Genomic DNA, 17,906 nt, shown 5'->3' with positions numbered 1-17,906 from the left:
TCCAATAGTGTTGAAGTTGCAGCCCTGAAGTAAACTAGGCATTTTGGAAGTGCCGTACGAATTTTCAACCACTCTATTTTAAGAGACAGAAGAGACAGATCACCTAAAAATGTAAATCCTACCATCATTTTCAAACCTTCGTTTTCGTGCAAAACACAAAATATGTTTTTTTTTATGTCTTAATTTTTGTGTGAGCTACTCCTTCAAATGCTGGATGCTTATGTGGTGGCTATGGCCAGTGACCAACAGGGGGCAGCAAGAGACAATGCATCAGGAACATAGAGAACGTTAAACACAGAGTGAAGCGCAGGTCTAAATATTTATATTGGTCAGAATTAGCTTTTTGCGAATGGAATTTTTATTTTATTGTTAAAATTAGAAATTTACCGAAAGTCATCGTTCATTAAGTTTAGGATCCTTTGGGATATTGCTGAATGCTGCAAAATATGCACTGTAAATTATGCAAACAGTGCAAACGTGTGACGTTGTTGTCATGTTAAGTGTGAATAATGTTTTATTGGCATCTTTTTTTTTTAAATATGTCAAAGACATTTGTGTGTTTTAAAATATTTAAAAACCTGTTGTTGAATGAGTGATAGTGTTTGATCAGCTGCAGCATCAGTTCAGTCACTGTGACTCTGACTGACACAGGTTTTTGTAACACTCACAATCACTGTGTGAACACATAACCACTGTGTAAAGTCTGACAGTAATAATGTCCAGCATCTTCAGTCTGGACTCCACTGATGGTCAGAGTGAAATCACTGTTAGATCCACTGCCACTGAATCTAGATGGAGTTCCTGACTGGAGACGGTTTACATAATAAATCAGGAGTTTAGGAGCTTCTCCAGGTTTCTGTAAGTACCAGGACACACAGGGTGGGCTGCAGGGCGAAGATTCACTGAGTTTACAGCTCATCACAACATTTTCTCCCGGTGTGACAGGTTTCACTGGAGTCTGAGTGACTGTGATCTGAGCTTTACACCCTGAAACACACACATTTATTAGTCCATGGAGTTTATTTATTAGTCTATATTTTAAAGCAGTTTTAAAATTATATATTTATTTCAAATATGCACTTTTCACCTTGTAGTATAAAGCAGTATGAAAGAGTCCAGATGATGATGAAGGTCATGTTGATGAAGATTGTTGTGTGTGTCAGTGATGAAGTGTTAAACTCACAGCACTATAAACACTCTCAGAGCACTGAAGCATCTGATCAATATGCAAACACACTCACATCATTTACCTGCAGACAGTAAAGATGCACAATTTTGCTATTTTATTTCTTCAATATCTTTGCTAATACATTTTTATTTTCCATTTTCAGAAACAGAAATTTATGATGTTCTTCATGTTTTTTAGTTTATTACTGTTTAATGTTTCATTCAGACTTTGATGCTGAGAGCATTTAATACTTGTTGTGCATAATTCAACTATATCATCTATGACACTGAATAACAGGTCAAAGTTCATATAATATGAGCTAAATCTGGTTAAAGATTTACATTGCAGGTAAATAGAATTAACAGAGTTTAAAATCATGTGTACTGAAAATCTGATGAATGCATTTTAGGACTGATTATGATTTCAGCCTTTATTTACTAACATTTACAAAATTTTATTAAGCTAACATTTGGCAAAAGTTATTATAAATTGTTATTGAAATTAAGAATAACATAAAAGGTTTTATTCGTGAATTGCAACCTTTCGTGATTAATTTGAGTTTATAGTTAATTTTGTCTTCTATTTTAAACTATGTAATATTCAGTGATATTTTATGACATTAGTTTTTTCATTTAAATTTATATTACATATCTTTTCAAATCTATCTTTTCTTATTATTGCTAACATTTAACTGCATTTTAACTCATTGATTGAAATAGTTATATATATTAAATTATTTTGTAATATAATTGTGTTCATAATTCTTAATAAAATTAACAAACAAGAGTTTTTGAAATGCATGAAACAAGTTTCATAATGCAAATAAAATAAAATTTGTAAGGATCGTCATCAGACAAAATTAATTGAGTATGTACATTTCCATATAATTATTATTGTGAGTTTCTGATATGACCTTTTAAAAATACAATTCAAACTTAAATTATAATATTATGTTTTCTATATATTATCAGTTTGACAATAATTTAATTTAGAAAATATCAAATTGTTATAATTTTTCAAAGTATATTATATTTGCTTCAGAAAATATATTTACATAAGATGTATATAATACATTCAGTAGTGGTAAACACTTATTTGAAAGAGATTTAATGTAGGATAGTGTCTATGTGGCATATGAATGAAAGCAGTGAAGTGAAACTACAGTAACAATGAAATGAGCAGCGTCCTGAGCCTCAGCAAAGCACGCTGGGAAGCCGGCGAGCGCTTCGTCTGCAGAGTAACACATGACGGAGCTGATCACGAGACCTCGTTCCTCAAGAGCTCCGAGTGCTGATGTTTCTCCAGTGAAGAGCAGCAGGATTCACAGCAGTCTCCTGATTTACAGCTCAATACTCAAGCAGTCTTTCAATGTGCTGCCATTGCTGTTCATTCAATAAAGCTTCTGAACGCCTTCCATTTGTGTCCGACTGCATCATTGATCAGTGTGTCCTTCCTTCACTAAAGTTTCAGCTGCTGTTGATGGATTGTAATAGTTGAGAACAGCTGTGTTTAGCAGTAAATGTGAACTGAAGCTCTTGGGGTTTGAACATGGTCTCTGGAGACGGAGCTGCTCTATTCTGAGATCATCAGAATCACTAAAGCTGTCAATGCAAATCTGATTTCAGCTCAAACTCACAGTTTCACTGTTTGATCGGTTCAACGCTCTGAACTGAAACACTTTCACTTCTGCTCATGCACTGATGAGACAGTTATGAAGTTTGAGTGATAGTTGCATAAGGCAGTTTATCAGTATGATTGTAAGTACACATAAAAACATAAAAACTACCAAACTGTAACAGAGAAACATTTATGTGTTTTTGGATTGATTTGATATCAATTCATCACAAAATCAAAGCATAACTGAGTCAAACCCGTCTGTCCCAGGACAGATCTGAGTCTAATAGAGCTGATGTGAGTCCTAACTCAGTTGTGAGCTCATGTGTAGTTCTGTGTTTGGTCTCTGTGTGTCAGTAGTGAGTGATAGTGTTTGATCAGCTGCAGCATCAGTTCAGTCACTGTGACTCTGACTGACACAGGTTTTTGTATGACTCTTTATCACTGTGTGAACATATGGTTGTTGTTTATCCAGTGTGAACTCATACAGTAATAATGTCCAGCATCTTCAGTCTGGACTCCACTGATGGTAAAAGTGAAATCTCTCCCAGATGATCTACTGCCACTGAATCTAAATGGAGTTCCTGATAGCTGACTGATTGATGCATAAATCAAGAATTTAGGAGTTTTTCCAGGTTTCTGTAAGAGCCAGCCAAGAAAATGGTTTCCATTGTGACAGCAGTCTGGAGCTGTGTTAAATGTACAGGTCACAGTGACTGATTGTCCAGTTTGAGCGAGCAGCACTGAGGGAGTTTGAGTCACTGTCACCTGCCCAATAGATTCTGTCAAATGAGAAAGATCAGAAATCACAAACACTTTTACAAACATATATCTTCACTACATTAAAAATAACAAATATATCTTTCCAGACACAAACCTCTACATAATACAGTCAGAGTCCAGATCAATATGGTGATGAAAGTCATTTTTGTTGGTTGTAGGTTCAGTTCTAGTGAGAAACAGTTATTGATCATGTTTGATGTTTGTCAGAGTTATAAACACACGCAGAGCACTGAAGTGTGTGTCGCTCATGTAAAACACACTCTCTATGCAAACACTGCAGGAGAATTTCAACAAGTTTAATTTGGTTTATTGTGCTGAGACTTAAAGGGATAGTGCACCAAAATAGCAAAATTAATAACTCACCTTCATATCGTTCCAAACCAGTAAGACCTCAGTTTATCTTTGAAACACAGTTTAAGACATTTTAGATTGAGTCCGAGAGCTCTCAGTGCCCCCATTGAAGCTGTGTGTACGGTCTACTGTCCATGTCCAGAAAGGTAAGAAAAACATCATCAAAGTAGTCCATGTGACATCAGAGGGTCAGTTAGAGGGTCAGTAAAAACTACAACTTTATTCAGCATTGTCTTCTCTTCCGTGTCTGTTGTGAGAGAGAGTTCAAAACAAAGCAGTTTGTCATATCCGGTCTGTGAACGAATCACTCGATGTAACTGGATCCTTTTGAACCAGTTCACCAAATCGAACTGTTGTCAACTGCTGTTAACTTTTTTAATGTGGCTGACACTCCCTCTGAGTTCAAACAAACCAATATCCCGGAGTTATTCATGTCCTCAAACATTCTGTTCTCCGCTGGTTCCGCCCAGCTCTGAATTTCCTGTATTCCCTCCCAGCCTCCCTCTCCCACCTCCTCCTAGACCTGCCAGTCTCTCTGCTCCACTTCCGCTGGTTCTGTCCAGCCCTGATCCTCCTGTGTTTCCTCCCATCCTTCCTCTCTCTCCTCCTCCTAGACCAAACCCTTCATCGACCTCATCTCTGCTGGTGCCGGTCAGTCCCTCAGCTCACCCTCAGTCCGCGCCATATGGGCGCGATGGTTCGCCGTTGGACTGCCAGTCTCCAGCTCCGCCTTGGCGTGTTAAGGGCCCGTCTCCGCCTCCAGCCTCCGAGCCCTGGACTCCTCCTCGGTCCTTTGACCCAGTGGCTCCGCCTTGGCTCTTAGCTCCCTCATCTCCACCGTGGCCTGGCATCCCACCTGCTCCACCGGGCTCCCTCGTCCCTCCGGCTCCACCTTGGTCAGTCGTCGACCATCTGCCGCTTCGGGAATCCATTCCTCTGGTTTCTCCTCGTCACTCCATCCCTCCGGCTCTGTCAGGTTCCTCTATTCCTGGTTCAACCTCCATCCTTGGTCGCTCCAGATCCAGAGCGGTCTTCCAGGACTCCGCCTCCACCTTGGTCGCCTGAGCCTTCAGCTCCACCTAGGCCCTCCAGATCCTCGACGTCACCCTGGCTCTGCGGCTGCGCTGCTCCATCTTGGGCTCCTCACCCACTGGTGCAGTCTCCGCCTGTCGGCCCCCTGGTGTCGTCTGCTCATTCACCACCATGGCTCCTCCCGCCATCGACTCCACCCTGGATCTTCATCCTGGCTGCTCTCTGGAGGACCATCTGGCTCCTCCTGCTCCGGGCTCCTCCCTGGCTCCTCCCTCCATCCACTCCGCTCTGGTTCCTACCTCCATGCTCCCTCGTCACCTGCTCCTTACCTGCTCCTCGCCCCCGCCTCCAGAACCCCCACCCTCCCTCCGCTGGTATTCCTCTTGCGGTGCAAGGAGGTACCTTTCCGGGAGGGGGCGAACTGTCACGTTGATGAACTTTTGTTCCCTTATTTGGTCACCTTCCTTTTCTTGTTTTGGTTAATTGATTATTCCCCACCTGTCTCCAGTTCCCTCATTACCTTCTGTGTGCTTAAACACCCTGTCTGTTTAGTTCTTCTTCGTCTGTGATTTTATTAACACTTCTGAATGTATACTCAATGTGAATGTCTATGTTAATGCTGTTATTTGTATTGTATCCTAACCTATTGTCAGTAAACTCCGCTTTTGATCCCGATTCTCCTCAAGCTCTTTGTCTTTCGGCTAGCACTACCCAATTTTTCTATGCACTTTTTACTGTCCATTGCACTAGTGTAATTTATGTTCATATGTTCACAGCTTCTGCTTATATTGTACATACACTTATTGATCCATCTGTATATATGTTCATAGTACACCTATCTGTATATCATGCTGATAGTATTTAAAATATGTAAATTATGTACATATTACTGCATTATTTGTATATTTACTGTACATTTGTAACATACGGTAGACACTCTTTATCCTGTATTTACTGGTCATTGCACTTCATGTTGGATACTAACTGCATTTCGTTGCCTTGTACCTTACATGTGCAATGACAATAAAGCTGAATCTTATCTAATCTAATATATATTTTATGATTATTATTTTTTCAGATGCATTTGTGACAATGTTGTTTCAGATCCTTCTTTGAGCAGCTGCAGAATCAGTTCAGTCACTGTGACTCTGACTGACACAGGTTTTTGTACCACTCACAATCACTGTGTGAACCACCGAATGCTGGCAGGCCAGTATAAACTCTGACAGTAATAATGTCCAGCATCTTCAGGCTGGACTCCACTGATGGTCAGAGTGAAATCACTGTTAGATCCACTGCCACTGAATCTAGATGGAGTTCCTGACTGGAGGCTGCTTGCTTCATAAATCAGGAGTTTAGGAGCTTCTCCAGGTTTCTGTAAGTACCAGGATAAACGATTACCACTGTACACATCTTTGCTGGTTCTACAGCTGATCTTCACTGTTTCTCCTGGTTGAGCTGCTGTCGTTGAGGGACTCTGAGTGACGCTGATCTGTCCTCTACACTCTGAAACACACAACAAGAAGAAAATCAACTCAAAACTTTGACAATATACTTGAAGAAATGAATTGATATCAAACTTGTGCTCCACAAACCTTGAGCAAACGCTGTGAGAGTCCAGATGAAGATGATGATGAAGGTCATGTTGATGAAGATTGTTGTGTGTGTCAGTGATGAAGTGTTAAACTCACAGCACTATAAACACTCTCAGAGCACTGAAGCATCTGATCAATATGCAAACACACTCACATCATTTACCTGGAGACAGTAGATACACAGTTTTACTGTTTAATATTTTTGCTAATAAATTATTTCTATTCCATTTTCAGAAACAGACACTTTTATTTTGGGTCGAGCTTCTCTCTCCAAACACTGTTTTATGTTAAGTTTCAGTCAGTTTTTCACGCTGAGATCATTTAATAACTGTGTTACAGATTTGATGTCATCCATGATAGGTCTAGTATGATACTGTATAACAGGTCAAAGGTCATTCAAGGGAGTCACCTTCTAAATCTTGGTCATCACAAAGCTTTAAATAACAAGTGTTTTGTAAATATGATGATTTTTGGAACTGATTATGAAACAAATGATTTGATTTTAGATCAAGGATTAATTATTAAAGATGAAGATTTTGTGCTGTTTTTTATAATAATTGCTGAGTGCTGTTGAGAAGAGCTGCTGTTGAGTCTGATATCAGTGTGTGAGTCTCTTCTCTCTTTCTCTGCTGGAGTTTGTGTTTATTTGAGTGTGACGGAGGTTTTTGTACGACGCTTTCACTAGAATGAAGCACTGTGGTACACTTTTGGTGGAGGAACTAAACTGACCATCGGTAAGTCTCTTCAATTCTGTCATTAAAATATATGATATTTGATTCATTCATTTGAATTCATTTTTAGATTATTTCTGCAAAAACATTTTAAAATTAGTCCTTTTATTATAAAAAATGTTTTTGTAAAGTTTCTTTAATAATTGCAATATTTAATTTATTTCTTCAGTTACTTAAGTTGTATATTTTTTTCGTATTTTTTTTAAATCTCATTTATCATTTTACATGAATAATTTAACTCATCAGTACAAAAATATTGTATCTTTAGATGACATGATATACAGTCAGTTAATTCTTGATATATATCATTTTGACTACAATTAATGGTAAATATAACAATAATGGGGTTTTTAGATGCATGTAAAAGTCTGATAATACTAAATGTAATTGTGTAGACGTCGTCAGCAGACAAAGAGAAATGTAGTTAATGAACATGTTCAGAATCAAGTTTGCATCTGCTGCTGATCATTTAAAAACAACAACATCATAACATACATTTACAATTACACTGAAAATTACTATTAATTGTTAGTGTCATATAAGAATAATATTTTTAAAGTACAAATAATATTCCAATTATTTAAATTTGTTTTCTATACATTTTGACAAAATCACAATATACTAATTATTTTTCATGTGGGCAGTGTTTTTATTAGATTGAGATTAAAAGTTAAAAGTTCACATGTTCTGTAACTTACTATTTCTGAAATAAATCTTATTAGTGTATTTTCTGCATTTATTTTAAATTCTTTTTAAATGTTATTTTTTATTTATATGATTAATTACATGCATTTACATGTATTGATAGCAGTACTCTAGAATCTATTTAATTATTTCTTGATATGATTTTGTCTAAAATCTTGGCACATTTAACAATAAAGTGTTTGTCATCAGACAACAAGGAACTTGAAGAGCATTTAGAAAATTAATCATTTAAACTATTTAAACTCTCAAGTTTGCTGATATTCATGATTGTGAGTCTGAATAGCATGAATATTTCAAAAGTACCATTAATAATGAAATGATGATTTTTTTTTTCTGAGTCATATAGCGACATCATAATATAAACATACATTTTCTTGAATAATGTTTTTTTTTCAAAATTCTGAAGATTGTTTCATATGTATCTTATAAAATTAAACTCCACTGATCATTTATTCATATCTGCTTCTCTGTGTGTGTGTGTGTGTGTGTGTGTGTGTGTGTGTGTGTGTGTTGCAGCTGGTCCCGCAGTGAAGCCCTCCGTGTCTCTGCTGCCTCCCTCTTCTCTGCAGATCTCTGGAGACTCAGCCGCACTGCTCTGTCTGCTCAGCTCTTACTCTCCACAGGGGGCGCAGGTGAGCTGGACGCTGGACGGGTCAGAGGTCACCGAGGGGGTTCAGACCAGCGCAGAGAGCGAGCGGGACGGACGCTACAGCCGCAGCAGCGTCCTGAGCCTCAGCAAAGCACGCTGGGAAGCTGGCGAGCGCTTCGTCTGCAGAGTAACACATGACGGAGCTGATCACGAGACCTCGTTCCTCAAGAGCTCCGAGTGCTGATGTTTCTCCAGTGAAGAGCAGCAGGATTCACAGCAGTCTCCTGATTTACAGCTCAATACTCAAGCAGTCTTTCAATGTGCTGCCATTGCTGTTCATTCAATAAAGCTTCTGAACGCCTTCCATTTGTGTTCGACTGCATCATTGATCAGTGTGTCCTTCCTTCACTAAAGTTTCAGCTGCTGTTGATGGATTGTAATAGTTGAGAACAGCTGTGTTTAGCAGTAAATGTGAACTGAAGCTCTTGGGGTTTGAACATGGTCTCTGGAGACGGAGCTGCTCTATTCTGAGACCATCAGAATCACTAAAGCTGTCAATGCAAATCTGATTTCAGCTCAAACTCACAGTTTCACTGTTTGATCGGTTCAACGCTCTGAACTGAAACACTTTCACTTCTGCTCATGCACTGATGAGACAGTTATGAAGTTTGAGTCGTAGTTTCATAAGGCAGTTTATTAGTATGATTGTAAGTATAACCTAAAAACATAAAACTATCAAACTGTAACAGAGAAACATTTGTGTGTTTTTGGATTGATTTGATATCAATTTATCACAAAATCAGAGCATAACTGAGTCAAACCCGTCTGTCCCAGGACAGATCTGAGTCTAATAGAGCTGATGTGAGTCCTAACTCAGTTGTGAGCTCATGTGTAGTTCTGTGTTTGGTCTCTGTGTGTCAGTAGTGAGTGATAGTGTTTGATCAGCTGCAGCATCAGTTCAGTCACTGTGACTCTGACTGACACAGGTTTTTGTACCAGTCTTTATCACTGTGTGAACACACCACCACCACTGTGATAACTCTGACAGTAATAATGTCCAGCATCTTCAGTCTGGACTCCACTGATGGTCAGAGTGAAATCAGTCGCAGATGAACTCGTGCCACTGAATCTAGATGGAGTTCCAGTGTAACGGTCTGATGTTAGATAAATCAGGAGTTTAGGAGCTTCTCCAGGTTTCTGTAAGTACCAGCTTAAAAAGTATTGTGGCGCACTATATTCATACACATCTTTGCTGGTTCTACAGTTGATCTTCACTGTTTCTCCTGGTTGAGCTGCTGTCGTTGAGGGACTCTGAGTGACGCTGATCTGTCCTCTACACTCTGAAACACACAACAAGAAGAAAATCAACTCAAAACTTTGACGATATACTTGAAGAAATGAATTGATATCAAACTTGTGCTCCACAAACCTTGAGCAAACGCTGTGAGAGTCCAGATGAAGATGATGATGAAGGTCATGTTGATGAAGATTGTTGTGTGTGTCAGTGATGAAGTGTTAAACTCACAGCACTATAAACACTCTCAGAGCACTGAAGCATCTGATCAATATTCAAATGAACTGATGCTGTATTTAAATGAGCTTCTAAATGAAGATTGCTCGTTCATTTCATCCTGTCCATCATTGTAACTGCACATCAAACTGTTTAATCTTTGTTTTGTACAATTATGTTGACTGGTGTTTCATCATCTGTCAGTTTATTAAGGATTGACTATGATTATGGATATATTAAAATGTTCAACATTTTGATCATTCATGGTTTTTGTATATGAATTAAACACATGTATTTCAGCTCAGTTGGTTTGTGGTACCTTAAGAAACATCACTACAGTGTTACACCCCGTCTAGGGTAAAGGCGTATCATGAAAGAGTTTCTTATTGAAAAGCAGGACATGAGGCTGGAGCAGGAAGTGATGAAGGAGGCCTTTATAAGCAGCTAGGAGTCAGCTGACCAGGCAGAGCGTGTCACTAATTAGACTGCAGGAACCAATCAGTCTTCTTCCTGGACAGAGACACACAAACTCCTCCCAAAGCAAAAGAAAACACTTGAAAAAAGGGACACAACAACAGACAGCAGTGATGCACACTGGCTTTCATGGTGCATTGTGGGAATGTTTTGAGCATGAGCATTATGTGATCCCTGAGCAGTGCACTGACTAGTGAACTAAGGGACTGACTGAGACACACTCTTACTGACTGAATGATGACTGATGCACAAATCATGGTTTATAAATAAGAGTGAACTTTAAACATTTAAACATTTACAACCAATTGAAACCACATGAAATGAGAATAAATGTTCTGATAAATAGTGGTAAATATCTATTTAAAGATGATGTCTAATGCTATTTCATGCATTCTGACTTATTTATTCTGCTAAAGAGTTGGATTTACATGCTAAAGAGCTGAAAAATGAAAATTCAGTCATTAATTACTCACCCTCATGTTGTTCCAAACCTGTAAGATCTTTGTTCATCTTAGGATCATAAATTAAGATATTTTTGATGAATTCCCAGAGCTTTCTGACGATCCATAGACAACAAGGATCCTACCACGATCAAGACTCAGAAACACAGCAAGAACATTGTTAAAATAATCCATGTAACATCAGTGGTTCAACTGTAATTTTAAGAAGCTATGAGAATCATTTTTGTGCACAAAGAAAATAAAAATAATGACTTTGTTCCATAATTTTCTCCTCCGTGTAACCCTGGTATATTTTTGGTCTCATGATGTAAAGTATAGTGTGCATTATCCTGAACATAAAGTATGTGTGTGCTGCTGCTGCCACAGAAACAGTTTACGTTCAGATCAAAGCAGACGCATACGTCGTGATACCATAATGGTGCCATGGTGATGTGGAGGAGACAAATTGTTGAATAAAGGTTTGTTTTTGTTTTTGTTTTTTTGCACAAAATATATTCCCATAGCTTCTTTAGATGAGACCAATTAACAAGTATTGTTGTTGCCAATAGAGTTCAGTGGAGCTTGTGACCAAAGTAAGCTGATGATGGTTTTGGGAAACATACCCCAGAGTGTCTGTGCATCAACACGTATCATATGGGTTACGAAAGTTATTTCTGGATGGAATATATTATGACTGGATCTGATTTTTGGCCATAGTTAATTTTAATCAATAAAGTTTCCATTCCTGTTTTATTTATGTCGGTGTCACAGCTTGCAGATGATTGCAATTGAAATGCTTTGTACGCTCCTGACTATTTAGCTCCGCTCACAGCACGCCTCCAGGAGAGAAATGTTAAAGCTGTATTTATGTTTTATAAATCTGATAAAACTAAAGATTCTTCGGAAACTGTGTAATGTCCACTTTAATTGTTTGATCAAAGTTTTTTTAGGGACAATTTAGTAGTCGCTGTATATTGGCAGCTTGAGATGAATAAACTACTTGAGAAACTGCTCAAGAACAGCTTTAGGTCCTTGGTAATACAAAATGAGGGTTAAATAATATATTCTTAACAAAACACAAAAACTATAACACTGAAACTGAGAAATATGGCACCATTGTTTTTTGTTTGATTTGATATCACTTTACATACTTTAGTTTTTCTGATTCTGAGTTTAATTGAGTCAAACCCGTCTGTCACAGGACAGATCTGAGTCTAATAGAGCTGATGTGAGTCCTAACTCAGTTGTGAGCTCATGTGTAGTTCTGTGTTTGGTCTCTGTGTGTCAGTAGTGAGTGATAGTGTTTGATCAGCTGCAGCATCAGTTCAGTCACTGTGACTCTGACTGACACAGGTTTTTGTACCACTCACAATCACTGTGTGAACACCCAGCTACCACTGATGACGTGAGCACTCTGACAGTAATAATGTCCAGCATCTTCAGTCTGGACTCCACTGATGGTCAGAGTGAAATCACTGTTAGATCCACTGCCACTGAATCTAGATGGAGTTCCTGACTGGAGGACGTTTGCTTTATAAATCAGGAGTTTAGGAGCTTCTCCAGGTTTCTGTAAGTACCAGGATAAACGATTACCACTGTACACATCTTTGCTGGTTCTACAGCTGATCTTCACTGTTTCTCCTGGTTGAGCTGCTGTCGTTGAGGGACTCTGAGTGACGCTGATCTGTCCTCTACACTCTGAAACACACAACAAGAAGAAAATCAACTCAAAACTTTGACAATATACTTGAAGAAATGAATTGATATCAAACTTGTGCTCCACAAACCTTGAGCAAACGCTGTGAGAGTCCAGATGAAGATGATGATGAAGGTCATGTTGATGAAGATTGTTGTGTGTGTCAGTGATGAAGTGTTAAACTCACAGCACTATAAACACTCTCAGAGCACTGAAGCATCTGATCAATATGCAAACACACTCACATCATTTACCTGGAGACAGCAGATGCATCATTTACTATTTAATATCCTTCTAATAAATTATTTCTATTACATTTTCACAAACAGACACTTTTATTTCAGGTCGAGCTTCTCTCTCCAAACACTGTTTTATGTTAAGTTTCAGTCAGTTTTTCACGCTGAGATCATTTAATAACTGTGTTACAGATTTGATGTCATCCATGATAGGTCTAGTATGATACTGTATAACAGGTCAAAGGTCATTCAAGGGAATCACCATCTAAATCTTGGTCATCACAAAGCTTTAAATAACAGGTGTTTTGTAAATATGATGATTTTTGGGACTGATTATGAAACAAATGATTTGATTTTAGATCAAGGATTTATTATTAAAGATGAAGATTTTGTGCTGTTTTTTATAATAATTGCTGAGTGCTGTTGAGAAGAGCTGCTGTTGAGTCTGATATCAGTGTGTGAGTCTCTTCTCTCTTTCTCTGCTGGAGTTTGTGTTTATTTGAGTGTGACGGAGGTTTTTGTACGACGCTTTCACTAGAATGAAGCACTGTGGTACACTTTTGGTGGAGGAACTAAACTGACCATCGGTAAGTCTCTTCAATTCTGTCATTAAAATATATAATATTTGATTCATTCATTTTAATTCATTTTTAGATTATTTCTGCAAAAACATTTTAAAATTAGTCAAAAAAAGTTTCTTTAATAATTGCAATATTTAATTTATTTCATCATTTACTTAAGTTGTATATTTTTTTCGTATTTTTTTAAAATCTCATTTATCATTTTAGATGAATAATTTAACTCATTATCAGTACAAAAATATTGTATCTTTAGATGACATGATATATAGTCAGTTAATTCTTGATATATATAATTTTGACAATAATTAATGGTAAATATAGCAATTAGGATGTTTTTAGATGCATGAAAAAGTCTGATAATACTAAATGTAATTGTGTAGACGTCGTCACCAGACAAAGAGAAATGTAGTTAATGAACATGTTCAGAATCAAGTTTGCATCTGCTGCTGATCATTTAAAAACAACAACATCATAACATACATTTACAATTACACTGAAAATTACTATTAATTGTTAGTGTCATATAAGAATAATATTTTTAAAGTACAAATAATATTGCAATTATTTAAATTTGTTTTCTATACATTTTGACAAAATCACAATATACTAATTATTTTTCATGTGGGCAGTGTTTTTATTAGATTGAGATTAAAAGTTAAAAGTTCACATGTTCTGTAACTTACTATTTCTGAAATAAATCTTATTAGTGTATTTTTTGCATTTATTTTAAATTATTTTTAAATGTTATTTTTTATTTATATGATTAATTACATGCATTTACATGTATTGATAGCAGTACTCTAGAATCTATTTAATTATTTCTTGATATGATTTTGTCTAAAATCTTGGCACATTTAACAATAAAGTGTTTGTCATCAGACAACAAGGAACTTGAAGAGCATTTAGAAAATTAATCATTTAAACTATTTAAACTCTCAAGTTTGCTGATATTCATGATTGTGAGTCTGAATAGCATGAATATTTCAAAAGTACCATTAATAATGAAATTATGATTTTTTTTTTCTAAGTCATATAGAGACATCATAATATAAACATACATTTTCTTGAATAATGTTTTTTCAAAATTCTGAAAATTGTTTCATATGTATCTTATAAAATTAAACTCCACTGATCAGTTTTTCATTTCTGCTTCTGTGTGTGTGTGTGTGTGTGTGTGCGTTTGTGTGTGTGTGTGTGTGTGTGTGTGTTGCAGCTGGTCCCGCAGTGAAGCCCTCCGTGTCTCTGCTGCCTCCCTCTTCTCTGCAGATCTCTGGAGACTCAGCCGCACTGCTCTGTCTGCTCAGCTCTTACTCTCCACAGGGGGCGCAGGTGAGCTGGACGCTGGACGGGTCAGAGGTCACCGAGGGGGTTCAGACCAGCGCAGAGAGCGAGCGGGACGGACGCTACAGCCGCAGCAGCGTCCTGAGCCTCAGCAAAGCACGCTGGGAAGCCGGCGAGCGCTTCGTCTGCAGAGTAACACATGACGGAGCTGATCACGAGACCTCGTTCCTCAAGAGCTCCGAGTGCTGATGTTTCTCCAGTGAAGAGCAGCAGGATTCACAGCAGTCTCCTGATTTACAGCTCAATACTCAAGCAGTCTTTCAATGTGCTGCCATTGCTGTTCATTCAATAAAGCTTCTGAACGCCTTCCATTTGTGTTCGACTGCATCATTGATCAGTGTGTCCTTCCTTCACTAAAGTTTCAGCTGCTGTTGATGGATTGTAATCGTTGAGAACAGCTGTGATTCTATGAAACCACATGTCTTTCATATACTGTATATTCACAGATATATAGTGTTTCACATGTACGCGAGTGTTTCAATGGCTTTCATCTCAAACGGCCTCCCATACAGTTAGCCTAATTCACACAAGGTCTCTCTCTCTCTCTTTCTCTCTCTCTGTGTGTGTGTGTGTGTGGGTGTGTTTCTGTCCCTCTACCTCTCTTTCTAAAAACTTTTTTAATAACTGCATTAGAATGCTATCAATGGCTCAAGCCTCCACTATTAGCTTTAAAATTATGTTTTGGTACTAGTAAAAGAGGCATTGGATGAGACACGAAAGAAATAATCCTACTCACAATAGCGATTTAAGTACAAAAACTGGACGAATCCCTTTAAATATATCATCTGATTGATGTCTTGAGGTGTGGTAAACGTAGTATAAGCAGAATAATTGACTCCGGCCAGTTGAAAATTAGAAAAATCATTTGCGTTGTGGCCGCATCACCACCGCGGGTGTGCATTATTTTTCTAATAATTCAACGGCCCGTCGTCAATTATTCCTTACATACATTGCTGTATATTGAAACATTTTTCACAAGTTTCCAAATATATCGAAATGTATTATGCAATATATTAGCATTATATTTTGTTCTGTAAGGGGTTTTCAGTAATCTATCATCTGCTCTGCTTTTTCCATTTCAAACAAGACTGTATGTCAATTCACCTTTATTTATATAAGGCTTTAAACAAAAAGATTGTGTCAAAGCAACTGAACAATATTATTTAGGAAAAAAGTGTGTCGATAATGCAAAATGACAGTTAATGTAATCGTTTTGAAGAATAAACATGCGTGACAGACACATATCATTCATCTCTCACTGTTCTGATGTTTAATGGTTATTTGAAGTGTTTCTGGTGTTACAGGAACATCAAACTCCTCTGAAGATGATGAAGATCTGCTCTATTCTGAGAGGAACATCACTCACTGTTTCACTCATTATTCTGTGAAAAGGGTCAGTTTGACAAACAGAGAGACCAGGTTTGCTCATATTCATCAGTTTACAGCTTTATCATCTTATCATCAAATACTGGTTTGTATACTTTCTTATAGTTTTAGGAATAAGTTCAACAAAAATGGCAAAAAGTTCAGGTAAAGCTGTAAACTACAATTCTTGTCTTGTTCTTATCAGTTAAAGACACGATGATGACAGTTTGATGAGCTCATGTGACACTGTTTGGCACTATAATAATGATAATAATAATAATAAAAATCTGTCCTGATTTATAAAATCACATAATCTCTAAAAGCTACACAGATTCGATCATTCAAATTTCCAACACTTTTAATTCTCCTTACAAAGTGAGTCTGTGTTTTTGGGTCTGATAGAAACTCTGCAGAGACACTGATGGACTTGTGTCTAGATGTTTCTCTCGACTAATGCTTTGACCTCTGACCTCCATTAATAAGAATGATAGAATCATTTATATGTTTTTATTTCAGAAGCATGTGTGAAGATGTTGTTTCAGATCCTCCTTTGATCAGCTGCAGCATCAGTTCAGTCACTGTGACTCTGACTGACACAGGTTTTTGTACCACTCACAATCACTGTGTGAACACAACATCACCTGCACAAACACCATGAGAATCTGTTCTGCAGTGTAAACTCAGACAGTAATAATGTCCAGCATCTTCAGTCTGGACTCCACTGATGGTCAGAGTGAAATCACTGTTAGATCCACTGCCACTGAATCTAGATGGAGTTCCTGACTGGAGGCTGCTTGCTTTATAAATCAAGAGTTTAGGAGCTTCTCCAGGTTTCTGTAAGAGCCAGCTAAGAAAATGGTTTCCATTATTACAGCAGTCTGCATCTCTGTTAAATGTACAGGTCACAGTGACTGATTGTCCAGTTTGAGCGAGCAGCACTGAGGGAGTTTGAGTCACTGTCACCTGCCCAATAGATTCTGTCAAATGAGAAAGATCAGAAATCACAAACAATTTTACGAACATAAATCTTTACTACATAAAACAAGTTAATAACAAAATTAATCCTTCCAGACACAAACCTCTACATAATACAGTCAGAGTCCAGATCAATATGGTGATGAAAGTCATTTTTGTTGGTTGTAGGTTCAGTTCTAGTGAGAAACAGTTGTTGATCATGTTTGATGTTTGTCAGAGTTATAAACACATGCAGAGCACTGAAGTGTGTGTCGCTCATGTAAAACACCCTCTCTATGCAAACACTGCAGCAGTGAACAGGTGTAAGTTGGTTTAATGTGCTGTTTCACCGAGACTTAAGAAAATATTTAATGAGTTCACATTTTAATATTATCCATTATTGGTATAAATCAACAGCACACATACAGTCGGTTGACAACCAAAATTGGTATTACCGCGGTGCTAACTGCAAGTCAGTCACGTCTTAAAATTATTCACGAACTACCGCCAGGTGGCACAAAGGAACGGATTGCGAAATGAATGTAATTTTAAAATGAGATAAAAGGATTAGTGATGTTTGATTCGCGAACAAATCGTTCGATTTAACCGGTTCTTCATGGTGAACCGGTTGAACCAGTTCACCAAATCGAACTGAATCATTTGAAACGGTTCACATCTCCAATAAGCATTAATCCACAAATGACTTAAGCTGTTAACTTGTTTTATGTGACTGACACTCCC

At 37.6% G+C, this 17,906-nt stretch overlaps 2 gene segments (V, D, J or C); both read right to left on the bottom strand.

Annotated features, from left to right (window-relative positions):
* Nucleotides 1-6,095: 6,095 nt before the first annotated feature.
* Nucleotides 6,096-6,593, bottom strand: LOC113042035 (immunoglobulin kappa variable 1-39-like). The segment is given in 2 exon segments: nucleotides 6,096-6,454; nucleotides 6,544-6,593. Coding segments are annotated over 2 exon segments (375 nt in total).
* Nucleotides 6,594-12,340: 5,747 nt separating this feature from the next.
* On the bottom strand, nucleotides 12,341-12,829 carry LOC113042037 (Ig kappa chain V region K29-213-like). The segment is given in 2 exon segments: nucleotides 12,341-12,690; nucleotides 12,780-12,829. Coding segments are annotated over 2 exon segments (375 nt in total).
* Nucleotides 12,830-17,906: the final 5,077 nt, after the last annotated feature.

Source organism: Carassius auratus, chromosome 24 (assembly GCF_003368295.1).
Source record: "Carassius auratus strain Wakin chromosome 24, ASM336829v1, whole genome shotgun sequence".
In the NCBI taxonomy this organism is placed as follows: domain Eukaryota; kingdom Metazoa; phylum Chordata; class Actinopteri; order Cypriniformes; family Cyprinidae; genus Carassius; species Carassius auratus.
This window is presented reverse-complemented; position numbering and strand designations above follow the sequence as displayed.